Source organism: Cyprinus carpio, chromosome B18 (assembly GCF_018340385.1).
Source record: "Cyprinus carpio isolate SPL01 chromosome B18, ASM1834038v1, whole genome shotgun sequence".
NCBI classification, from domain to species: Eukaryota; Metazoa; Chordata; class Actinopteri; order Cypriniformes; family Cyprinidae; genus Cyprinus; species Cyprinus carpio.
In genome coordinates, this window is record NC_056614.1 from 1,809,366 (window position 1) to 1,835,953 (window position 26,588).

General features: G+C 35.2%; 2 protein-coding genes across 3 annotated transcripts; both read right to left on the reverse strand.

Moving 5' to 3' along the window:
• Positions 1-232: 232 nt before the first annotated feature.
• Positions 233-7,617, reverse strand: yif1b (Yip1 interacting factor homolog B (S. cerevisiae)). Of its 2 annotated transcripts, none has more exons than XM_019123397.2 (8): positions 7,397-7,617; positions 6,803-6,984; positions 6,505-6,609; positions 3,662-3,740; positions 3,464-3,521; positions 1,984-2,139; positions 1,323-1,416; positions 233-939 (listed from the first exon to the last, which is right to left on the reverse strand). In XM_019123397.2, the coding sequence occupies exons 1-8, from the start codon at positions 7,428-7,430 to the stop codon at positions 784-786; spliced, it is 864 nt and encodes a 287-aa protein (XP_018978942.1). In that variant the 5' UTR covers positions 7,431-7,617; the 3' UTR covers positions 233-783. The 2 variants fall into 2 exon arrangements, with proteins under 2 accessions (XP_018978942.1, XP_018978941.1); XM_019123396.2 differs by having other exon boundaries at positions 7,388-7,615.
• A 1,297-nt stretch (positions 7,618-8,914) lies between these two features.
• Positions 8,915-23,019, reverse strand: LOC122140379 (HHIP-like protein 1). The gene is made up of 9 exons (XM_042743751.1): positions 22,381-23,019; positions 17,081-17,737; positions 16,069-16,212; positions 13,611-13,939; positions 12,367-12,493; positions 11,837-11,982; positions 11,670-11,751; positions 10,976-11,058; positions 8,915-9,947 (listed from the first exon to the last, which is right to left on the reverse strand). The coding sequence occupies exons 1-9, from the start codon at positions 22,656-22,658 to the stop codon at positions 9,319-9,321; spliced, it is 2,475 nt and encodes an 824-aa protein (XP_042599685.1). The 5' UTR covers positions 22,659-23,019; the 3' UTR covers positions 8,915-9,318.
• Between the last annotated feature and the right edge of the window lie 3,569 nt (positions 23,020-26,588).

Consider the following 26,588-nt stretch of genomic DNA (forward strand, 5'->3'; position numbering starts at 1 on the left):
AGATGATCTCTATACATCTGTTGATGAATAGATATACCAGTTTTCCTTAATAGTCTCTCCAGATGTCGACCCATCATTTTCATCTGTCAGAGTTCAGGGGGTGTACCATGGAGAAGACCTAGTAAATGAGACTGTGTGGGTTTTCAGGGGGGCTAAGGAATTTTTTCCAAAGGTGGTTTTCAGGAAGTATTAAATCTCAAACTTAGTAACTCAGAGTAACATACAAACTAGCTCTTGGGAACAGGCATTTATTTCAATTCAATTATGAAAGAATAAAACTGCAATTGACCCTGAAATGTGATTTTTTTTTTAAATGAAACATGAAAGCTGTCTAACCTTAAGACTGTATCTTTATGTATCTGTTAGTGTGACAAGAAGGACAGATTGCTTTACTGGTTTAAAATAAATCAACACACAAACATCACACAGAGCCCGTTTCATTGGTTTGCAGCTAGCAAACAGTCACATACATGTTTCTCAAGCCATAGCATCCAGACAACGACCTTTGTTTGCAAACATAAACACAGTTTTACATTAAAAAAAATACAATTACACTGTACATAATACAAAAACGCCATCAGAAACTCTTAGAAATGTCCAAACCACAGACATACAAAAGACTGCTGGGCAATTACAGTTCAGATCATTCGTATTGTGCTGTGAAGCTGCACAATGTGTGTCCGTTGGTTTATTATGTGTGTGCAAATAGGCTCATGTCTCTAGAGACGTTTGTGACTGCTGCGGTACAAACGATATGGCTTATCCTCTACACACCCGAGGCTCTTATCTGACCAGATGGAAGGTCAGCCAGTACATGAAGACGGGCTGCGCGGCAGCGATGGCCATCGTCAGGTACATTCGCAGCTGGTTTTTGGCTCCTCGCACTAACCGACCCTCTGCGGCCGCTTCAGACAGGATCTTTAACCTCAGTGTCCGAATCTGTCATCCAAACACAGAGAAGAACCATCACATCTGAACTCTAGAGATCAGACTCAAACTGAAATACGCTCCACTATTTAGATATCATACAATTAATTATACAATACGATGTAAAATAACCGTTTTCTATGTGAATATATTGTAAAATGTAATTGATCAAAGCTACATTTTCAGCATAATTACTCCAGTCTTCATCGTCACATGAAAAAGTTATTTTATTTTTCAGGATTCCTTGATAAATAGAAAGAACAGCATGCATTTGAAATAAAACAATATTTTGTAACATTATAAATGCCTTTACTGTCACTTTTGAGAAATGTAATGCAAGCTGTGCTAATAATGCTTCACTTTGAAATGCCAGCACCGTATCTTTCAATACGCACCGTAAAAACAAAAATAGAGACGCAGCACCAGAGCAGCGAGAGGTGATATCCCATCCGGCCAAACAGAAGTCCTGCTATCACGCCCACGATCATCCTGAGCAAACAAACACAGCAAGAATTCACACAATGGTGTTTGCTTGAAAGAAGATGGAAATTGTATGCAATTCATTAAACACGCATTCAAAGTGTGTAAGTTTTTCTTTTTCTTTTTTTTCAGTCAAGGAGTTTGTTTGAACACCTTTAAACCCACACAGCTGACAACGAATACGTTTTAGAGAAAACGGCTTGCAGTAATATTACTGCAGTGATAGGAGGATAATACTGGTATGAAATTATACACTGATTTAAAGTTAGAAACAATATGAATGAAACTTAACAACAGCCCCACTATTAATAACAAATAGAATAGCCATAAATAATGCAGAGTCCTTCATTTCAGCCAGAACTAAACCTTTAAAAGTGTGTGAATTAGCCTAAACATTTGACTTAATTTTTCAGTTTCGATTTAGTTAAAATACACAAAATAACATTTAAAACACTACCCAATAGCACCACCTAGAGTCCAAAACACTGTCAGGACCAGTTTGAACACTGATACCGGTGTTAAAATTATAAAATTGTTATAAGTCTAGGGAAAAAACTGAATAACTAACGGCCTTACCCAACGTATTTGTATCCAGAAAAGGCCACCAGGTCGATGGTGGTGAGGTCAGTGTTAACTGTTACCAGATACAGACTGAGAAGAACAGCCAAAACCTCAATGATGAGCCACACCAGCGCCGAGCTGGCCTGAATGCCCAAGATCTCCGGAGAAAACCTGAAAACAAGAACATCAGGCAGAAACAAAGAGAGTTTGTTTGCTTGTGTTTAAAGCCGTGCCAGCTTCTGTGGCTGTTTTTATGGTGAGAAACGTTATTTATTTTCGCTTAAACTCTAAAACTGTATTTGGCTTGACTCTTAAAAATCTCTAGTACAATTTAATGGATAAAGGGTTTTGGTGGATCTTCTCCTAGTATTAAAAACGTGTGTGTTGTCCTGGATTAACTATTCTACAACAGGTTTAGACACTCCGGTACCATCGGTTGGAAAATTGAAAAGCAAAAACAGAGAGCAGTCAGGACAATTACAGGAAGTCTCAGAATTTCCTTCTTTTCCTGTCACACTCATGCACCATTAAAACACAGGTCCCCATCGTGACACCACATCTTACAAATCAGCTTCACGTGGTAGTAAAAAAGAATCATATAGTGATTCATTAATCTTCCTAACTGGGAATTTAATAGCTCATATTGATGCTTCTTAGAAATCAAAGGCTAAATGGACAAAGTCAAATAGCGTAAACATTACTTCTTTTTACAGACTTTTTTTTTTATAATTTTTTTTTTTTTTTTTTTTTTTTTTTTTTAAGAATTTACCTTTTTAACATTCTTGTTAAAAGAAAAAAAAATACAATATATTATTGTAATATACCACTGAATAATAAGTTATTAATTAAATTTATATTATAAATAAAAAAAAAATATTATTATTATTACGAAATATGAGTTAGTATTATTTTGGAAATGTATTCACTTTCACATGTCAGTTTCTGTGTGTAACTGGGTATTTAAAAAAATAAAAATAAAAAAAGATAAAGAGAATAAATTTTTGATTATTACAAGAAGTAAATACGAATATGGTTCGATCGTTCAGATTCTTCAGAAGTGTTGAATTTGCACTAAAAGTAAACCTGTACTTGCAGATAATTTAATATTAATGAAATAAAAGGCAACTGAAGAGAGACGATCCCATGACTGTTTCTTTACACACTTAAGTAGACTTTTAAAAAGTGCACTTTGTAATAATGTCACATTAAAGTTTTACTGTATGGTACATTTAAATAATTCTTTAAGCATTCACAGTAAATCAGATCGAAGGAGTGTGCATAAAGGCATTCTTGGAAATGAAATGGTGAAATATATCAACATTTTATCAGTGAGACAAAATTCCCCGCTTTTGAAATTCTTTTTAAGGGGCTCGAGGGCAAATCTTTACTGGCTAGAACAGTGCTGTGTGATGAATGTGTCCACTAACAGCAGGGCAAGGTCAGAGGTCATGAGTTCTCACAGTATCATCAGTGGAGAAGTGTCCAGAGCTCTTACCGGTTCTGTGTGCCCAGAGCCAGTCCTGCTACCAGGATGTACGTAATGAACCCCATCACTGCGGAGTCAGAACAACACAAACACAAACACATGCATGTAACGAACAGTCCGTGAACACGCAACAACAGCATCTGCATTGTTCACCTGCACGTCTCTCATCATAATTCATGAACTGAAACGAATGGTTTGGAGTCGTACCTGGAATGTAGAGATCGGGGGCGTTGATATCAAAGCGCGGGGCGACCGGAGTGTCCTGCTGATAGCTGACCTCCCAGTTCTGCAGAGAGCAGGACATCACACAAACATTCATCCAGACACCAATCAATGCACATACACTACCGGTCAAAAGTTTGGGAACAGAACAATTTTTTAAATGTTTCATATGCTCGTCAGTGCTACATTTATTTGATCAGAAATACAGGAAAAATATTTATATTGTGAAATATTATTATGACGTAAAATAACGTTTTTCTATTTTAATATGCATTAAAATCTAATTTATTCTTGCGATGCAAAGCTGTATTTTCAGCATCATTACTTCAGTGTTCAGTGACACATGATAATCAGAAATCATTCTAATATACTGATTTATTATGCTGGAAACTGTTGTGCTGATTATTATTATTATTATTATTTAAACCTGTGATACTTCTTTTCAGGATTCTTTGATGAATAAAAAGTTAAAAAGAAGAGCATTTATTTAAAATAGAAATCTTTTCTAACAATATACACTACCATTTAAAAGTTTGGGGTCAGGACATTTTTATTCTTTCTTTTTTTGAAAGAAATTAAAACTTTTATTCAGCAAGAATGTGCTAAATTGTTAAGAAGTGATAGAAAATATTTATATTGTTAAGAGATTTCTATTTTGAATAAATGCTGTTCTTTTTAACTTTTTATTCATCAAAGAATCCTGAAAAAAGTATCACAGTTTTCAAAAAAATTATCAACATTGATAATTCTAATGATTTCTGAAGGATCATGTGACTCTTTATACTGGCGTAATGGCTGATGGAAATTCAGCTTTGCATCACAGGAATAAATTACATTTTAAAGGATATTAAAATAGAAATCATACTTTTATATTGTAATAACATTTTAAAAGATTACTGTTTTTTTCTGTATTTTTGATCAAATAAATGCAGCCTTGATGAGCAGAAGAGACTTCTTTAAATGACATTGTAAGTCTTACTGATCCCAAACTTTTGACCCTTAGTGTAGAAAGGCACCTCTGAAGTCCATCAGACTTGTGTACTATATATATATAACATTTTTGGAGTTTAACAGAGCCTGGTCATTAAAAGAGTCTTCAAATCTTCTCCTTTTTGAGCTCTATGGCAGAAAGTAAATGAACGGTTTGGAAAAAAACATGTGTAAGTGATGCTTAAATCATATCCTCAACATATCCAGTAAATACTTGTGAAAAAGTAGTGTACTGAATGTGCACTTCACATGTGTAGTGTGCTTCAAATCTTTAAAGTATATACAGTACAGACCAAAAGTTTGGAAACATTACTATTTTTAATGTTTTTGAAAGAAGTTTCTTCTGCTCATCAAGCCTGCATTTATTTGGTCAAAAATACAGAAAAAAAAAATGTAATATTGTGATATATTATTACAACTTAAAATAATAGTTTTTAAATTTATTATACTTTAAATTATCATTTATTTCTGTGATGCAAAGCTGAATTTTTAGGATCATTATCAGATGATCCTTTAGAAATCATTCTAATATGATGATTCATTATCAAAGTTGGAAACAGTTCTGCTGCTTAATATTTTTTCAGAACATGTGATACTTTTTTTATTTACTTTGATGAACAAAAAGTAAAAAAAAAAAAAAAAAAAAGAAGCTATGTTTTTAAAATATAAATATTTTGTAATAACAATATACACTACTGGTCAGTAATTTGGGGTCAGTATTTTTTTTCTTTCGTTTTTTAAAATAAAATCAATAATTGTATTCAGCAAGGATGTGTTAAATTGATAAAAAGTGATAGTAAAGAAAATATATTAAAATATATATTATTAGAATTTTTTTTTTTTTTTTTGAATAAATGCAGTTCTTTTTAACCTTTTATTCATATATACAATATATTAGACAGCAGAACTGTTTCCAACACTCATAATAAATCAGAATATTAGAATGATTTCTAAATGATCATGTGATAGACTGGATGTTACATGTGACACTGAAGGCTGGAGTAATGATGCTGAAAATTCAGCTTTGCATCACAGGAATAAATTATTTTTTTTAAAGTATATTCAAATAGAAAAATATTATTTTAAGTTGTAATAATATTTCACAATATTACATTTTTTTCTGTATTTTTGATCAAATAAATGCAGGCTTGATGAGCAGAAGAGACTTCTTTCAAAAACATTAAAAATAGTAATGTTTCCAAACTTTTTACCTGTACTGTATATATATATATATATATATATATTTTAAATGTACTTGCAGATGATATAATATCAATGCCACTGAAGTGTTTCATGACTGTTAACACACTTAAGTAAACGTTTAAAATGTGCACTGTAATAATGTCAAATAGTACATTTTAAGTCATGTTTTTAATAATCTTCTTAAAAAGTCATGCTTTAAAGACGTACACTTGTTTTGATGTGTTGACTAACACAAGTACTTGATTATCATTTTAACTATAGTGTGTTATTCAATATTACATTTAAAGTTAATGTATTTTAAATGTACTCAATTGCAACTTGCAAATATACCAAAATGCATGACATATGTTTCAACAGAAACGACATTCAGGTATGTTAGTTTATCATAAATGCTCATCTGTAACTTTAACCATAATTCAAGGATAATAGAAGAAATTAAGAAATTACCGAAGTCCTACTTAAGTGGGTAAAAGTAACTAATAGCATTTAAACTATAACACATTTTCATTTAATTGCAATGTCCAACAGACATTGCATTCAGTTCACACTTAAGTATAATCTTTTCAAGCATATTATATACAAAATAACAACTCTCTTATTGCAACAACTATGTAGGTCTGTAAGTGTGATCTCACGTCATGCATGTAAGGAAACACCAGCAGTCCGAGCTTCTTGCCCACATATACTGTGTCCACCGCAAAATAGTACTTCAGCTTAGAGATGGGGATGAACCGATCCAGCTGTGGACCAACAGAGGAACAATTCATTTATGAATTCACTCTAAAATAATAACACAGCATCAACCCTGCAGCTCCGATTCATATCCCACAACACAAAGCCACTCGCCTCCGCAGGGGGCTTGTTTCAACACACAACAACAAACTCACAGACGTCCACACGCATGACCGTTCCTACTCAAGCGGCCTGACGTACGTTCTGGTCCATCATCTCTCGGCCGTGGGAGGCCAGGCTGCTGCCGTAGACCATGGCCAGGTTAGACACGGGGTCCGAGAGCAACGCCTGCCTGTGTCCGATCCCTCCAGCGCTCGTGTCGTCAAACAGCAGCCTGGGGTCACCGGGGTCCACCGGGGCCCCTCGCATCCTGACCTCCGGCTCTAGAACACAAGAAATCAGATACAGTCCACATCATGAACACTGAAGACTGCAGATGCTGGCAGAAGCCCAGAGCAGACATCCACAACACGCCAAGGCATGCAACTCATGCATATTGTGCAACTCATCCGCTAATCTAAAGGGTGATTTCAAATCACGAAATCACGCAGATGATCGAATTCTGATCTAGTGAATGCATGTAAACAAGCAATAAACGCAGAGACAGAAAGAGAAAACAGAGCAAGAATGAATACACTGAAAGAAAACACGGCTGAATAACACACACAGTTATTTAATAACCCAACAACACACAACCGACCACATAACTTCCCAGTGATCATGAAATATGTGTGTGTTTAGAGCAAATAAACTCATGTATCCGCTCAGCTGCTGAATCTCACGCACGTATCTTACGCTGTCTGAACCCACTCTGGACCGGATACTCCATCTCTCCCAGAAATGTATCTTTATTTAAATACCGAGGCTACGGGAAACATATATAAACGTTTATCAACACATTTAGACGCCTAAACGCCGAGAAGCTGCCGGTAGTGAAACTGAAATCAGCACCGCAGAAAGAGCAGGGAAACTAGAGAGGAACAGCGAGCGTGGAACTGACATCACTTCCGGGGCGCGTCTCTCGCGCGGATCGGATTGCGCTGTCCTGGAGGATTTTCTGTATTTTGCTAACATGTCTTAGAAGAGATCATTTGAAGAGACTGTCAAAAGTGAGCAGATTTTATTTATTTATTTTATTTATTTATTGGTCGATGACAAAAGTATTTACGACCTAAAATGTAGTAATAAAGTTATAAGAAATGTTTTTCAGTCAATATCTATATATATATATATATATATATATATATATATATATATATATATATGTGTGTGTGTGTGTGTGTGTGTGTGTGTGTGTTATATAACTATATATATATATACATATATATAACTCGATGCAATTACATCAAAATTTTGTAATGCTCACTTGAATCGTCATTTCTGTAATTTCAGTCAATTGATCATCTTGATCATTATCTGGTGAATATTCTGAGTTTGTTTCATGTTAGTCAGGTTGATAAAACCATCACATCATCAACATCCAAAGAGCAACAGGACACGTGTCGCACTGATACATAAAACTAAAGATTTATCTGAAAACATCCTTGTGATCTCACGATTGTGCAAACAATTTTATTTACATTTTAATTATTACAGTATAACAAAGAATGTCCAGCATTTGTATTTAAAAACAATCATCGTTTGGAATTAAACAAGAAATTTATATGTGCAAAAAAAAAAAAAAAAAAAAGCAAAAGCAATATTTACATAGCAATAACCTGAATTATGTTAAAAAAGACAGTCTGGAAAATTCTTGATCTCATTATGATTGCAATATGGATATACTTTAATCAGTTTTTGTTTTCATTTCACCAGTTTTATGAGGAAAAATAGTTAATACAGTTGTCTCAGTTGTGTGAGATGATCAACAACTCACTCCGCAGTGTTACAGAAATTCAGTGTGAAAATCACTGATTATTAACCCTTTACCTGCCACTCCCGTTTCTGAACATAGACATCAACTTACATTTTTATAATTCTTGAAAAAATTTTGAAACATGATTTTGATGTACCATTTCCATGGTGAGGCCAACATCTGATTTTAAAATGATTTTCACAGGATGAATTTTGACATTTTGATTTTCAGTTGATATATAATGCATGATGATTTCTGAACTGTGATAGGACAAAAAGGCAACAAAGAAAGACTTTTTTGTGACAAAGGTCAGAACTCCTGTTATGATGTAGATTTTTGAGGTGCACTTTTGTCATAAATTAATCTATTACTGTTCCTACATAATTTGTAATAAAAAACTGTGATAAACTGTGAAATCCAGGCTAAAGTCTCAAAATCTAATTATGAGATAACAAGCATCAAAGTTTGATTTTTAACCATTAATTTCACTATGATTTCAATCTCTGACATGGTCTTATTCAGTCAATATTAAAGATATAAAGGTGATAAAGTGTTGTATCATGATTAGATTAGGATAGTGAAGTAAACCTCCTCTGAGGGACGGGTGACAGTTCAGATTAAAATGTTTGATTGTTTGATTGATTAGTATTACTTGTGATCTATATAGTCTAGATTGATATTTAATTTTTCTACATTTAAAAATAAAACAAACAATTCTGATTCTGGTTTTGATAGAGGTATTTCCAGTTTGTCATAATTTTATAGTGGGTCATTTTAAATGTTTTTTTTTTTTTTTTCTGTCTCTGAGATGTATTTTTGTTCTGTATTTGTGTCATCACAACCTTCATCCACTCGTTGTCTTTCACTCCACTGCATGCTCATAATGGCCACACACCACCCCTACATCCTCGTCGTGAGAGCAGTTGTTTTTGCCCAGTGTGGCGTGTTTGCAGTGCAGTAGAGTTCGTTCGGTTCCTTCACACTCCACGTCGTCCAGCAGGATTCTGACGCCGATGCCTCCCGCGCCGAGCTCGGCTCTCTTCGCCACCCGCAGAGCCACGGGAAACCCCATCTGCCTGCAGACCACCGCCGCGGCCTGTATGTTAAACATGTCGTCGCACACCGTGCCCCATTCGCCCCGCGCGAAGATCTCCACTCGTCCGCGGCCCTTCCGTCCGTCTGCGCTGACCAGCCTCACCGTCCCGGCTCGAGGTCGACCCCTCCGGTCCCCTTTCCTCCTGGGCTTGCCTCGGCCTCGTTTGTCCGGTCTGCTGGTTTGGGTGTTTGCGGGTGGCGTCGTCCAGTACGCGGGTCTGGGGGTGGTCAGGGACGGAGGTGTGGGCGGCGCTGGTGTAGACGGCCGGACGGTGGTCACTGGAGGAACCCGGCGGCTCGTCGTGGGTTGTACTCGTGGTCGTGGGGTCACGCTGGGTTTGGTGGGTTTTGGTTTGGGAATGGCAGTTGTTGAGGGTTTTTTGTTAATTACGTACTCTGTGAAACAAAAAAGATCATGTCAAAAAAAGTGAACCTCAAGCCTAGGGCTGCACAATTTATTTGGCCCAAAAATTTGTGATTTTATATCAGTATGGTTATAAAATAATAATATTTTATATTAGTGCTGTCAAATGATTAATCGCGATTAATCGGATCCAAGATAAAAGTTTTTGTTTACATAATATGTGTGTTTGTGCTGTGTATATTTATTATGTATATATAAAGACACACACATACAGTTTAATGTTTTGTAAATATTTACATGTATATATTTCTATTCATATAATTTCTATTATATGTAAATATATTTAATATATAAACTTAACATATTTGTCTTAAATATAGACATGCATGTGTGTGTATTCATATATGCATAATAAATATACACAGTACACACACATATACCATGTATACAAACATTTTATTTTGGATCCGATTAATCGCGATTAATTGTCTGCGGCAATATTTTATATCAATAATAATAGTAATAATCAGAATCAGAATGAGCTTAATTTCCAGGTGTGTTTACACGTACAAGGAATTTGTTTTAGTGACAGAAGCTTCCGCAATACAACAGAATGACATATAATGTATATTATACAGGTATATTCTATTATAGTATTCACTCAGCAGATTCATTGGTATCATTTGATAATAATAATAATAATAATAATAATAATAATAATAATAATAATACATATAAACATTACTAAAAAAAAAAAAAAAAAAAAAAAAAAAAACCTACACAATAAATATTACTTTTATTATATTTTGGCCGAAAAATGCAGGGAGCCCTTAAAGCTTCTCATTTGTTGATAGGCAAATTTGTGAATACGTTTGGCAAGTTGTGTTCCCAAATGCATGTTAAACTTAGATCAGATGCCGGGATGGAGATCATGTGACTGTGAACTGAGATGCTGAAAACACCGGATCATGTTGCTCATGTGTATAAATGAACACTGTGCCACGCTTCACCCTGAAACCATTCATCAGTCATACAGCTCTACTCAAGACTCACAACTTACCTTCTTTAGGACTGAAATGAATCAGTTTGCCTTTTATGTTGACTGGAGTGGGCTTGAAGTTGCATTTTCCTGGAGGAGCCCTCCTAAATATTGGAAAAAACATCCAACAGTTTATTTCACAGCTGTTGAAATCTGAATGCATTTCACCCTACAGCACATAACAGGGTAAACATCACTATTAGTATTGCTCATGTGAGTGAATAAATTACAAGATTGTTAACTATTCCTTAAATATTGCTTCAGAAAAGCAATCTCACTTTATATTGAGGTATACCACTCAAGGATTCAAAAGTTTGCAGTCAGTAAGATTTTAAATATAGAAAAATACTGTAAAAACTAAAAAATGTGAAATATTTTTACAAATTAAAATATCTGTTTTCTACATTAATATGTTTTAAAATGCAATTTATTCCTGTGATCAAATCTGAATTTTCAGCATCATTACTCCAGTCTTCAGTGTCACATGATCTTCAGAAATCATTCTAATATGATGATTTGCTGCTCAAGAAACATTTAGAAAACAGCTTCATATTTTTGTCGAAACTGTGATACATTTTATTTTTCAGGATTCACAGATGAATAGAAAGTCCAAAAGAACAGCATTTATTTGAAATGGAAATCTTTTGCAACATCACAAATGTCTTCACTGTCACTTTTGATCAATTTAATGCATCGTTGCTAAATAAAAGTGTACCTGGAGGGATCCACTATCTTATACACGACTCCTGCTCTGGCCGTGGCGCTGGCCGCTCCGGTCGCAAGGAAGTACAGCTCACCTGAAACACAGACGACATTTATACTGAAGAGCAATATAAAGACGTTTGCATGAAGCAGTCAAACACAGAGCTGCTCTCATGTTACCTGCCTCATCTTCACCAAATGATATGATGTACTTGTAGTAGCTGTTTATTAGTTTAGGGAAACTGCACGTTTTGTCAGCGCCCATGCAGATCTCCTTATAGCTCCACTTTCCAGTCTCAGGGTTCTCCTTTAGGGACATCAGTCTCCTGGGATGCATAGAAGAGTGTGATTTAATCAGTGCATAAATCTGTGAATATGGAAATAATGCAGTCATCACGGAATAGTAAACATGCAGTATTGTTGATTCAGTTAGAGACTAAGTAATGCATTGAATTAAATGTTAATTTTTTTAGCACAACAAGTGAAATAGTGTTTTCTTACAATAATCGTACTATATATATGTGTGTGTGTGTGTGTGTGTGTGTGTGTGTATATATATATATATATATATATATATATATATATATATATATATATATATATATATATTTTTTTTTTTTTAATTATTTACAATTAGTGTATTCTTGTTTATAATTTGTTATTCTGGACTATAACTCATGAAGTAAGGTCCATACAGAATACATGCATACCCACTCATAAAATCCCCAAAGATGTACAGGCCATTAAGATTGGGCATCTGGCAGCCTCTGTAGATGTAGCCTCCAGTGACAGACTTGCCGATTTTATGTGGGTAAGCAAAAATTGGAAGGATATCATCTTGAGAAAAAGTAAAAAAAAAAAAAAAAAAAAAGTTTAGATGTTTACTCTCATACACTCTTCAACAAAATTTTTAATGTGCTGTGATGTAGTTTAGTTATATACTAGCCTGCATGTGAGATTGCCTTATCTAATACAACAAATTCAATACTTCAACACTGATAAATAATTTTTCTGACAGTGCATGAAATGTGTTATCATCTTTAACTGTCAGAAAACAACAGAGAAAACAGCACTAAGCAATAATAATATTGCTTTAAGAACTTATGTATAGGAGTCAACATTTGAAGTGGATCAAAAGAGATCATCAAAGTTGTCCTAAGACAAGAACACATTTTGGGTTGAGGTTTTTTCACAACTTTGATGAAATGGTTTGATCCACTTCAAACGTTGTATACCTGTATACCTTTTAGAATTTATGACAAGTTTGAACAAAAAAGAAAATGTGCTCATCCTCTGGCCAACTGAAATGTAGATGAGTTTGTTTCTTCATCAGATTTGGAGAAATGTAGCACTGCATCAGTGTCTCAGCAATGGATGCTCTGCAGTGAATGGGTGCCGTCAGAATGAGAGTCCAAACAGATGATAAAAAACATCACAATAATCCACAAGTAATCCACATGATTAAAATATGAATCCATAATAACGCTTCCTCCAGTGAAAAAGTGGTCTGATTCAGGAGAGAAATCTGCACAGATCAAGCAGCGTTTAAACAAATATGTGGCTGCATTTTGATGTAATAGACAACAGGAGATGCACTTTTTCACCAGAGGAAGTTTTTTTTTTTTTTTTTTTTTTTTTTTTTTTTTTGTGGATTACTTGTGGATTATTGTGATGTTTTTTTATTTTTTTTTTATTGTAATTCTGACGGCACCCATTCACTGCAGAGCATCCATTGCTGAGACACTGATGCAATGCTACATTTCTACAAACCTGATGAAGAAACAAACTCATCCTGATCTTGTATGGCCTGAAGGTGAGTATATTTTCAGCAAATACCCATTTTTGTGTACTAGTAGACTATATATGAAGAAAATAATAGTTAATTTCACTTTTAATACTTTGTGAATCTGGCCTATATTAAACATAAATAGCCACATTTGAAAGGCTTGCTCACCGAGTGATGAGTTGGTGCAGAGCTTCTTGTCATAACAAGAGAAGCCCTCCTTTGCCCTCCATCCATAGTTCCCTCCTTTTTCGATGAGATCCACTTCCTCATATTTATTCTGCCCGACGTCCCCGCAGAGCATTCTGCCGCGGCCCTGACCGCTGACCGGATCGCCCCTGTCGATGGAGCACCTCCACATGTTCCTCACACCGTAGGCGTAGATCTCTGGCCTCGCATCCCTCTCTCCCACAAAAGGATTGTCTGATGGGATACTGTAGGGGGCGCCATAGTCATTGTTGTCCACATCGATTCGCAGGACCTTGCCTAGAAGAGTGGACCTGTGAAGCACCAGCGTTTGTTTTTACACAAAGATGTGTTTTTATATATTAAAAATAAATAAATAAATAAATCACATAAAAGATTTGCACTGCATGCAGAGGTGTTTGTGTAACATTAAAATAAGAATTTGTCCTTAGGATTGCATTCATAAGACTACAGTTTTAACCTGCCCTATAAACATTTGCACCATCTGCTGTTGCTTTCTCTCACTCAACCGCATCCTCTCTAACCTCACGTAGCCCACAATGCCCCTGTGTCAATATTGACCCTGGCATGGGTCTGAACCGTCTGTGAAGGGCCTCTTCACTCATTTTCCCTCCTGTGAAAAGAGCTGGAGCGACTCCTGGCTCAGATCTGTCCTTCATTCACTGTATCTTATTATTTTCTGCTTTGTTGTTTTTATCTGTTGTTTTTGGCTGATTTACAAGCTTAAAAGACCTTCTAGCACCACAGAACAGAACAAACAAACATCTAAATCACTGTGGGTTACATTTATGGATTAAAATGTTGAGACAAGCCAACTTCAGACCAAGGTTAATACAGTTTTTAGGCATAAAAAAAAAATGAAGGGCTGCACAATTGGTCAAAATAATCCGCCAAAATAAAACCGATATGGATTTGTGCATTTATTAAAATGTAAAGACAATTTAATGCACTGCAGTGTTTATTTAGTTATTGCAATTTTATTAGGAAAAAAAATGCAGTTAGATTTTTTTTTCTCTTTTTTTTTTCTTTTCTTTTCTTTTTTGAAAAAAATAAGTTGTGTACAAAAGTGTTTTATTTCAGCTAGATTCCAGGGCAATATTCTTCATTTTCATACGCACTATAATAACTACAGCTAAAACTGAGATAGAAATTAAAACTATATATAGACATATTATTCAAATGACAAAAATATGTTTATTAAAATTAAAATGGAATTTAAAATATTAATAAAAAACCACAAAAGTATCTCAGTGATACTGCTCCACACAATGAATAAATAAACAAATGCATGAATAAATAAATAAATAAACAGACATTTTTTCAACCTTATACATGAGCACAATGAAATGTTTCACCTAAAAAAATGTATTCAACATTTGTCAAAGTTTAAGTGTTAATTTCATAAGATTAGTATACTGATCATATGCATTGTGATTATATATTCAATGCAGGCTTTGCAAAATAGGCTGTTATTGGAGAATAAAATTGAAACTGATTAGGCTGGTTAGCATACTCTAGTTAACATCTGCTTATAACTACACTGTTCTGTGAGCTAAAATGTAATTAAAAGTTACTGTGAGGATGATCATGTTGATATTATAAGGTTTTAAGCTTTTCCATACTGCGTGCTGCACAGAAGCCCAGAAGACCTAACAGTGTGATGAGACTGAACCTCCACATTCAACATGCAGTGATAATATAGTGTGCTTCTCTGCTCGTCATCGACGGCAGGACTCCAGGACCGCTGTGGCTCTGACAGCTCTCTCTGTGAGTCTGTAAGTCTATATTCACCAGGCTGCCAGCTCTGCTTAAGTCACGCGGGGAAAGCAGGGCAGCAGAGCCAAGGCTAATATTGTGAGGCTGTGTGTCTGTCTGGCTAAATGTGCATTACTCAACCGGGGGAAATCAACACCAAAATCTGAACCTGAACAATGCAATGACAAAAACATCATTATACACCAAATTTTGTTCTTTTACAATGAAGTGAGAAATGCATGATTATTAAAATACCAATAAAGTGATCCATCCACATCTTTTGAAACCATACAATATAATATGATAAAAGATTTTTAGCCATTTACAGTCAAAATGTTCCTCATTTTTTCCTTTATTTTAGTTTAGTGAATGAATATGTACAATATTCTAATAATAAATATTTACAATTCTAAGGGACAAGTATTTGAACTCACAGTCTCAGAGTTCAGTTTATATCTTGCAATCCAGAGAAAATTCAAAATGGTAAGATACATTTTGTAATTTTTATTTAATTTATTTTTTTATTCTGTGGTGGAAACAGGCTTCCGCAGTTAGCAGATATGATAATGTGAATGTTTGCACTGACATCATGTCATGAATTTCCAGTAAAAAATAGGTGTTTAGTGCATTCTGTAAAAGGCAAGTGTGTCAAATAAAGATGCCTTACTTGTTTTGAGAATTCCCAAACTTGCCAAAAGGGTCTCCCGCTTTGCCACCATCTCCTATGAATATGTACAGATATCCATCCAACCCAAACAGTATTTGACCTCCATTGTGGTTTGATGCAGGCTCATCAACTTCTAGAAGTGTCCTGGGAACCAAAATAAGCATCAATAATTCAAACGATTTCACACACTGATAAAAAAGAGAAGAGAAAATCCAAAAAATCCAAACTCCAGCCACGTATCTGTTTAGAGCTGTTTAAACGCTGCTTGATCTGTGCAGATTTCTCTCCTGATTCACACCACAACACTTTTTTTTTGAATGGAGGGTTATTTTTTATTGTTTGTTGGTTCTTTTTTTAGTGTTGTTGTTATAAGAGAAAGTCTTCTATTTCAGGATATGTTAATTTTAAGATGCTGATTAATCAAATAATGTATCCTTTCCTGCAGCTTTGGACAAAACATATAAATGAAGCAAGATTCTGGGCTCTTTTGACACCTGTATGTTAAATATAAAATTGCAAGAGGAAGTGATTTTTTTTTCTTTCTTTCTTTCTTTCTTTCTTTGCTTTCTTGCGTGCGATTTCTTTTCTTCTTTCTTCGTCTTTTCTTTTTCTTTCGTTTCTTTCTTTTTTCTTCTTTTTCTTTCTTTTTTTTCTGTTCTTTTTTTTCTCGCACTTCTTTCTTTTTTTTTCTTTGTTTTTTTTTTTCTGAGCTTTTTTGTGCATACATATATATATATATATATATATATATATATCATTTCTGGAACACACATGGATGAATGATGGAAGAATGTTTGAGGTGAAGGAGGATTATTATTTTTTTATTTATGGGTTTATTTGTTCCTTATAAAAAAACAAATAAATCAGTGTTCCTTCATGTAATTTTAAGCTTAAATGACAGCATTAAAAAAACTGGCAAAATAAGAAATACTAAAAATAAGGTTTTTAAGCATGAAATACACGTGTTGAGTTGAGTGTAACGTAACGTGAATATCTGATATCTGTCTCTCACCTTTCTGAGGAGTGATCCAGCATATTCATATCCGAGTCGGACACGAGAAACTCACTGATGCGAATCTTCTCCTGCTTCTTCACAGACACCGAGTAGTAAACGTAGGCTTTTTTCACTGTTGTGAAACGAGGGTGCAGGGCGATGCAGAGGAAAACCTCTCGCTCATCCGCCCAAGGTGAGGTCAGAACCGCTCTGGTCAGGTTCAGGAAGGGCCTGTCGATCCGAGAACCGTTGGCCAGGTAAGTCCACACGTAACCCAGCTGCTCCGCCACGAAGAAGCGGTGCGTGCCGTCATTGGCGTGTACCATCGCCACAGGATTGCGAAGCCCGTTCGCCACTTCTTCCAGGCATAACTGAATGCAGCCCTCCGGATCCGCCTTGACGTCTCCCAGGTTGGCGTTGAGCTCGGCGTTGGAGAGGACGTTTGGGTAACAGTACTCGGGATCTTTCAGCTCAAGATATTTGCAGAACTTGCTCCGGTCTTCTTCGATAGCATATGTTTGGTTGTTATTGATCAGAAGGCTGAGAGTGTAACGGCAGTGGAGCCAGAAATCCTGGCAGTAGTTTCCGCAGAGGCCGGGAAGCTCCCGCATCGGGGTGTTGGCGTCTTCTGCATCGTACAGATGCGCTGCGTAAGGAGAGCATTCCTGAAACAAACAAATCAAAGCATGGACACTGATTCAACAGTGATATATGAATTCTAAATCTTCTCTAACAGGAGCAGTCCCAGACAGACCAAGATTACTTCAGTCTAAGATTCAGCTTTAAGCTGACCACATTAAAAGTGCGTCACATTAGTGAAAGTTTGGATAGCTCTATTACCTGTTGTCATTAGGGTGGTGATATACTGTATTATACCACGGTCTGTCTGAATACTGGATTCTGATTGGCTGGCAGGTATGCAGTAAAAGCATTTAATGCACAGCTACTCATGCATTATTCCTTACTTAAGCACGGTGAACGTGGCAGATATGCTTGAGCAATGGGGACTGAAATTTTTTTTTTAAGCTCGGTGTATTTGGATGTTTTGTTTTGTGTTTGGTGGATGAATATTTGGTTGTTATTTTTAATGGGTTTGGAACAACTTGAAGCTGAGAAATGTACATTTTTGGGTGAACTATCCCTTTGAGGACGATAACTATAAACTATTAAGTGTTAAGCATGAGTTTGACACTTTATGATTTGTTATATCTTGAAGGTGAGAAATGTTTTAAATGTGTAGGACACTTTATGATGTTTATATGTATTTGTAATGAAATTTTTTTTTATTTGTTAATGGCAATGTTAGATGTTTATGTGAAAAGGTCTTTGTAACTCTATTCTGTTTTTTTTTTTCATTTAAACATTTGAAAATATTGCTTAATTATTACTTTTGAAAATAATTTTACAATACATTTTCAAACGACCTGATATGACAAAATTTACTGTTTTATGTTTTTGTTCCACATTTTTGTGCATGATAGGTTTTAAGTCAAGTAGTCTTAACACATTTTTTTTTTTTTTAGAAATATTATGCCAGGTTTACAAGATTTTCTTTTCAAGAATTTTTATTTTACTTTATTTTATTTATTTATTTATTTATTTTTAATTTTATTTTATTTATTTATTTATTGCAATGCGATTAGAAGAACCATTTTGGGTTCTCAGGGAACCTTTGAGTAAACGTTTTTGCTTAGTGTGAAGAACATTTTAATACTCAAAAAAATAAAAAATAAAAAAAAATTGCCCTATAAAGATCCTCTGTCATAGAACCATATATGCAATTAAATAGCCTTTGTGTATGAGTTGCATTTTTAATGTACTGCATTTTTTTAAAATTAATGTATAGAGCCATAAGAAAGTGTCATGTCATTGACCCATGAACAATGTCTTGCTCCTATCTTCAATAAACTTTCAGTTAATCTCCAATAACTACTCCATCTGAAAAGTATTTGCTGTGCAAGGCTTTCTGCATCTCTCCTCAGAATCTGGCAAACGTGCTATTCTGCACGTCTTCTCTACAGTCGGGATCCCAGGATTCAATCCAACAGCTGCTGATGATCATTTGAGTCCATCTGTGTAGTAATTTGGTATATATTGGAATTTTTGGACTAACCAAGCCCTCATTAAGTCTTAACCACAACACCACACCCATCAGAGGACCGAGCCAGCCTTGGCAACGATACTGCCAGCTCTGGACTGGACAGATTACTATAATGACATTAAACAAATAATGGACCTGGAAGTGGCTTGGATTGATGGGCTAACTCGCTCGTAACACATCACAGGCACTGTAATGTGGCCAAAAGGTGGATGAATAATGTTTCAAGGCTCTCTAATGATGTTTGATTGCAATTCAAACAAAATATAGACCTATTGAGGGGGGTTATATGGTATAAATGAGTCCAGCATTTCCTAAACAACACACAAGGTTATGTAATATCCTGTCAGCACTGAGGAAAAACCTTGCAGAAAGAGCAGAAATGAGTTGGACTGAATGTCTATGTCAAGGAAACTGAATCTACATAATTTTACTGTAGTTTTCAGGCTTAATAATAATAATAATACTAATAATAATAATAATAATAATAAAATGTAGGTTATAGGTCAATATATCACCCTCAAATGTCTAATAAAAGACTTATTTTTCTTATTTTGCTTCATGGATATCATATCACATGCAAGATTATAGTAAACACTTCTAAGTAAAATGCCAAGTGTCTACTTGATTTGAACAATGCTGGGAAACGCACCAATTCCCATGCTCTCTTTTCTTCAGATGCACTGCATATTTTGTCCTCCATACCTTCTGATCCTATTGTAAGTTCTTGCTCAGTCACTGTGTTCTTCTGTTTTTGCCCTTCCTATAATTTTGTTCATATGCTTCTGTGATTGTGAGAGTCTGTAGGAGCTCACAATCTCTGTTGTTGTCAAACTCCTCATAGATTTTGTTCAACAGATGGTCCCTGCAGGGTTTCACTCATCAACACATTTGCTTCACTCTACTGGGTCTGAAAGCCCATTAGCTTATAAGTCTGTGCCCGTCATTTATTAGGCAATTATGAGTTTACAGCTTTTCCCTGTTGAAAGAGTCATTATTTTAACCCCTTTAATAGGAAATGCATCATGAAACAAACATTTCTTACATATATGGTTTTGGTTCTCAAGAACCACAGAAAAAAAATAAAAAAAAATAAAAAATAAAAACAGGAGGGCATGCAAAGTTGTGACCATACCTGAAAATACGATTGCTTATTACATATTCAATATTTTGCCAAATTCAGCTATTTATTAATGCAATAACATGAGCAAGAGAGCTCTGAATCACAACCAAGTGCATATTTAGACCATTCTAAGAATGATATTGATGTTATACCACGCTCACCTTCAGTGGACTGCTCATTACAACAATAGAACAAACAATATAATTAAAATCACTTTTTTTATATAGTTGATCAGTGATTAAAAAAACACTGACAGCCAATCAGAATCCACCGAACATTAAAGTCGCAGTGTGCACTCATAATAAACAAAACATTTTCGTGATATTTCCAGTATTTCTATTTTTGGCCTGTCAAGTTCTCCAAGAAACAAATAGTGGTGTATTTAAAGTATGTTCCTGAAAGAATCTGAATTGTTGAATTAATTGGCTGAGTGAACAATTCAATCACTCACTCATATAGACGGTCACCTGTTTGGATCAAGAAAGAATACATGTGAATTGGTTGAGTGAATAATTCAATGATTCTTTCTTATAGACTGTGATCTGTTTGTGATCCTAAATAAATCAGCATGTTAAATGCCGAATGACTGAATGATTCAGTGACTCATAAACGCAGCCACTTCTCGACCTCTACTGATGAAAGTCTGGAAAGCACAAACACAGACACAGGAAAAGTTCCAATGCTGTTGAAATTATCTTCAGCACTCTAGGAATGCAGTTCGACTGATCAGATTCAAAACTGATGTACTGTGAACATTTAGTAGCCTATCCTCTACTCTTGCTCTTTCTTTCTCTCTTTCTTCAGTATCTTTGCTGTCCTGACCTTTCCACAGGAATATGATATGCCTAGTTAGAGAGGAAGCGTATATTTGCTTTTCTGCAGGTTGGAGAACACAAGCAGCTCCCTGTATCTGGGATAAATGTTCCAACAAAGACCATCACTGAGCTCAGCTTCACCACTAAGTAGTCAAATAAATCAGGTGTTCCCTTCGCCAACCGCAATCCCCCTGCAATCTCAAAACCATATGCTAAATTGTCATCATTTAATCCCAGGAGCCTTGAAGTTGCAATGATGTAAGTAAGTGACTGTAATTTGGATGTTAGTTTTGGTTGGCCCCAGAAAGGAATTATGGTTTTACATGACACACACACATTAGTTTTGGTTGGCACGCACGCACGCACACACACAGACGCGCACACACACACACACACAAAAAAGGAAAGAAATATATAACACACACAGACGCGCACACATATTATATATATATATATATATTTTTTTTTTTTTTTCTTACATAATACACACACACACATACACACACACACACACACACACACATATATATATTTTCTTGTTTATGTTTTATTATGTTTAATATGTGTTTGTTAAAGCATAGCCAAAACAAAAATGATGTAACTCATGCAATGATGTAACCTCTGTACTACAAACACTGATGAATGGGACACAGTCTGCATCATTTATTAACAAAACTGGATAAATAATTTAATTAATATAATTTTAAATTTTTTATGTTTATTTATTTTTTATTTTTTTTTTTTTTTTATTTTATTATAATATTAATATTATTATGTTTTAGTTATATATAAATGTATTCCCATTGTAGTGTTGTTTAATTTTGTATCTATACATTTCTATAGAGAATTTCTAGAATTAAAGTAAAAGGGACAGTTCACCCAAAAATGAAAACTGTCATCATTTACTCACGTAAACTCAAGTTGTCCCAAACCCGTATGAGTTTCTCTCTTCTGTTGAGCGCAAACGATTATATTTTGAAGAATGCTAGTAAACGAAGAGTTGACAGTATTGAATTCCATATTTTCATACAATAGAAGTCAATGGCTACCGGCAACTCTTCAGTTACCAATATTCTTCAAAATATAAAGAGTGTGTAAATGATGACAGGATTTTCTTTTTTTGGTGACCTTTCATATTGTACAACACAAGACATATCCACATCCAAAATAAGTGAAGGAAAAAAATATAAATCTTTAGACATATCCACATCCAAAATAAGTGAACGAAAAAAATAGAACACAAGCTTCTAGAGAGATTTATATGTGTATATATTGGTAAAGAATGCTGCGGATGTACTTCCCACAGGCCATGAACCCAGTCTGATCGAAGTAGTCCATGATCTGATAGAAGCGCTGGGATATTTGGTTATCCCTGTCCAAGTCACAGCATCCAAACTTGGCGTACTCCTTGCAGAAGAGCAGGGGCTCTGGAGGCTGGAACGGAGGCTTGTAGTCCAGGCACTGTGGGTGGGCATTGCCCTGCTGAGGGATCACGAGGACCACCAGAAACACACTCTGAGAGAGAACGCAAAGAGCTCTCCACACTGTCATTCCTCTCATTGCACAGGAGAACACTCTGTACGAGTGGCTTGTGCTGAGTTTGAGAAATACCAACGGTGTACAGTTTCTCCGGCGGTTAGTTGCGGTGGCCGGTGGTTTGTCTCCTGCATTCACGTGCAGATGCACTCACAGACACACACTGCTCTGACATGAGGCTCTGGGGCAGAGAAGCAGCTACACAAGGCCCACTCATTCAACAGCCATGCCACACACACACATGCATGCTTTACACACACGCTTCTCTACTCCCTCCCACTTTCCACCCGATCTCCTCCTCTGCGTTTCCCTCGCTTTCTCTCATTCTCCAGCAGACACATTCCTTCTTCTTGTGGCTGGCCTGCATCAAACGCTCACAGCCTCCCTCCCCCGACTGAACCCGAGCCACTTTCTCTCATGTATGTCCTTTCATTTCGCCAGCTTTTGTTTATGCAATTGTCATATAAATCTAGTTTTCAACAAAAGTTCTCAACCTCCCATGTAGTCAAGATTGAGTCAGTTAAATGACTTATTCAGTATGATGCAATATTGCTCTCTGTTTGAGGGGGTTTCTGGGTTTTGTCAACTGATTTTATGTCTCTTCTCCAAACACTGGTGAGCTGTTTTGCTGTCTGATCTGACGTTGCATCCTAACATAAACCGGAACTCAGTGACCTAATGACCTATTTCAAACAGCTTACATATCTTTGTTAAATTGTATTGAATGTGTACTTCATAAGTGTTAAAAAAAAAAACTGCGTCTTGCAGATAATATCATATTCATGAAGGAAAAGGCCCACTTTCATGAAAAGACACTTTCATGACTGGTTCTTAACACTTTTAATTTCAAATTAAATGTTTAACTTTAAAATGCATTTTAATTCAATAGAAATGGCATTAAAGTGTTAGATTAAGTAGTGCAGAGGGGATGGGAAATTGCCTAGTACAATGTAAAATTATATTATTAATTTGAGTTTAAGGTGTGTTTTATTTCCTAGTACAATGTAAAAATATATATAGATTTTTTTTTTTTTTTTTGTTATTTTTTATTTTAATTTTTTTTTTTATTTATTTTTTTTTATTTTTTTATTTTTTTTTTTATTTATTAATTAAAAAAATGTATGAGGAAAAAAAAACGAAAACTTTAAAAATATATATATATATATATATATATATATATATATATATATATATATAAATATATATAATATTCTTTTATTCTTTTAATTATTATTTTACATTGTACTAGGCAATTTCCCATCCCCTCTGCACTACTTAATCTAACACTTTAATGCCATTTCTATTGAATATATATATATATATATATATATATATATATATATATATATATATATATATATTATATATATATATATATATATATATATATTAAATTAAAAAAATGTATGAGGAAAAAACTAAAACTTTTTGAAAAAAAATATTTAGACAGAATGATTTTTTAAATGCTCAGTTGTAATATATAGTGCTATTTTTAATTTTTTATTAATGAATGAAATGTAAGTATATTAATGATGAATATTTTTAGTGTTTTGTCTGCTGTCTTAGATGTTTGTTTGTTTGTTTCACATGCTTTCCTTGTATAGATTTTGGCCAAATCTTGTCTTTAATTATGCTGTCTTCTGAAACAACCAAGAGCATATGATGCCTTAAAATACTGTCTATATGGGCAGCTAGAGAGCTTGTTAGTCAGCTGTTGATAATCTCTGCACTCTGACTTTCCCTCTTTCTACTCTATACATTACTCAGATGAAATCTGAATGTACGTCTCATCTGTTTTTAATTCGGATGTCAGACAGCCATGAGGAGCATCGGTTCTCTCACGTAAGCACAGACCAAGAGCTTGAGCCTCCTTCACAGCATCAGCCATAACTCACAAAGACAAGAACAGCAACAAAAGCTGCCGAGGGCTGCATGCTGGTGTAGGGTGAATGTTTATTTGGTTTAATTGTATTGAGGGTATTTTTGTAAACCCAGATTCACTTTTCTTATTATCCCTGTTTGCTCTGAATACGATATTAGATTTGTCTTTTGGAAATTAAACTTTCATCTTTGCATGTAATAAAAAGCTTCAGTTGCCCTGAATGTCTTTGCCAATGACTGTCTGCCAAAGGCTTAATAAACTTGGACTCTTGCTAAAACAGTATAACCAAGTTTGACCCACATCCCACTGTGTCTGAGAGAAGCAAACGAGGACTTTTTTTGTATATGGCGAGCGATTCTTGGAAGGAGGTCCAGTAAACTGAACCTGGTGATTCAGCGCCACACCATGTGGAGACCTTCTGGGAAACTACATCTTATGGGTAACTTAACGACTGCATGCTGTCAACGTGACCTACACTCCTAAACACAGCAGATAGAGAAGATGAACGTGGCAGTGCTAGTATGTTTTGGCCGACACTTAAAAAGCAGCATTTCTAAGAAGAACATCCTGAATAATAATAAGACTTTTGGGAGCTTCTTAGCTTCGCCTTTGTGTCCTTGAATCTGGAGGATGTTTATTGTCCAGTCATGAAAAGCTTTCCTGAATCCATTTCTCTTTGAAGGCAAGCTTGTGATTTTATGCCAGCATTCACTCTTTGTATTTACTTAGATATGGAAATAACAACATTTATACTGAATAAACAACAATGCACAACTTTTGAGAAAATGAGACTACCAATAAAACAGCATTGTCTATTTTCTCTCAATGTGTGAGACTTCCGATCCATAATCATTCATGATTATGATAATAAAATAATGTAGTATCAAAGCACCAGCATGCAACATAAAGGAACATTAACATACTGTGTTGTTTTGTTTTTTACAGATAGCTAAAAGCAGATATAACCGGAAGCAGGAATTACTTTAAAAATAAGTTGGATCAGGAGCTTCGCACGAAGGAGAAACAGTACATGAGAATTTATCGCACTGAACAAACGCTGCTTGGTTTGAAAGTGACTTTGTAAACCGAGAGTACCATGATTAATTAAGTCAGTGGCTACCGACATATGAAAGTAAAAAAGAATATACAGTCAAGACAAAATTAATACCTGTGGCTCGTGACGATATTTTGAGGTCTTATGAAGCGAAACGATTGGTCTATGCAAGGAACAGAACATTATGATTCATTAATCATGGAATCAGATGCGGTGGTATTTCGGCTCGTTTCCAGTCGGAGTGACTGTCAGGCGTCTGTTTTGAGTGAGTAACTCACTCTGTTCTGATCGAGCCGCAAACTGTTTCAGACGCTTCAGTCTGACTCTGTGAAATGATTCAACTAGTTCACTAAAAAGAGCCGGTTCAAAGGAATGATTCGTTCGTGAAGCGGACATCAGTCTGGACCGTTTGCCTGAGGCTCTGGATCACAGGGAAAAATGTTGTAAATAATGTTCAGTTTCTTACACAGACTGATCATTTTGCATCATAAGACCTCAATATATCGTCAGGAGCCACATGTATTAATTTTGTGTTGACTCTATATGCTTATTTTTTTACTTTTTGATGGTAGCCATTGATTTGAATTATATGAATCAGAATCAACAAGGAGCACAGTTTTAGCTAAAAACCTTTTTACTGTTCTAGTAAACAATAAAAAAGTCAAAGCAATTTTTTTTTTTTTTACGTTCCCTTTAAATGTTGCAGTCAGTCGGGAGGACAGCATGAACTTGGACTCGTTATCGTAGAGATTAAGTGTCGCTGTAGCATGATGTTAGAAAGAGCTTACAAGGCGAATGCTTTCAGAAGCGTGTTGAGTCACTGTCTCTGTTATGACGAGAAGTTCAGATGGTCCTTGAGGAGAGGGAACAAACAGAGCAGTGAGATAAAAGGCTTTTGAGAGGTCACCATGACACAACGCTGGAGGAGAATCTGTTACTCAGATTGTTCCAGAAAGAATCTTTATGCAGCTTTTTCATACAAGAATTAAAACTCAATAAACAACAGTAAACAAAGCAA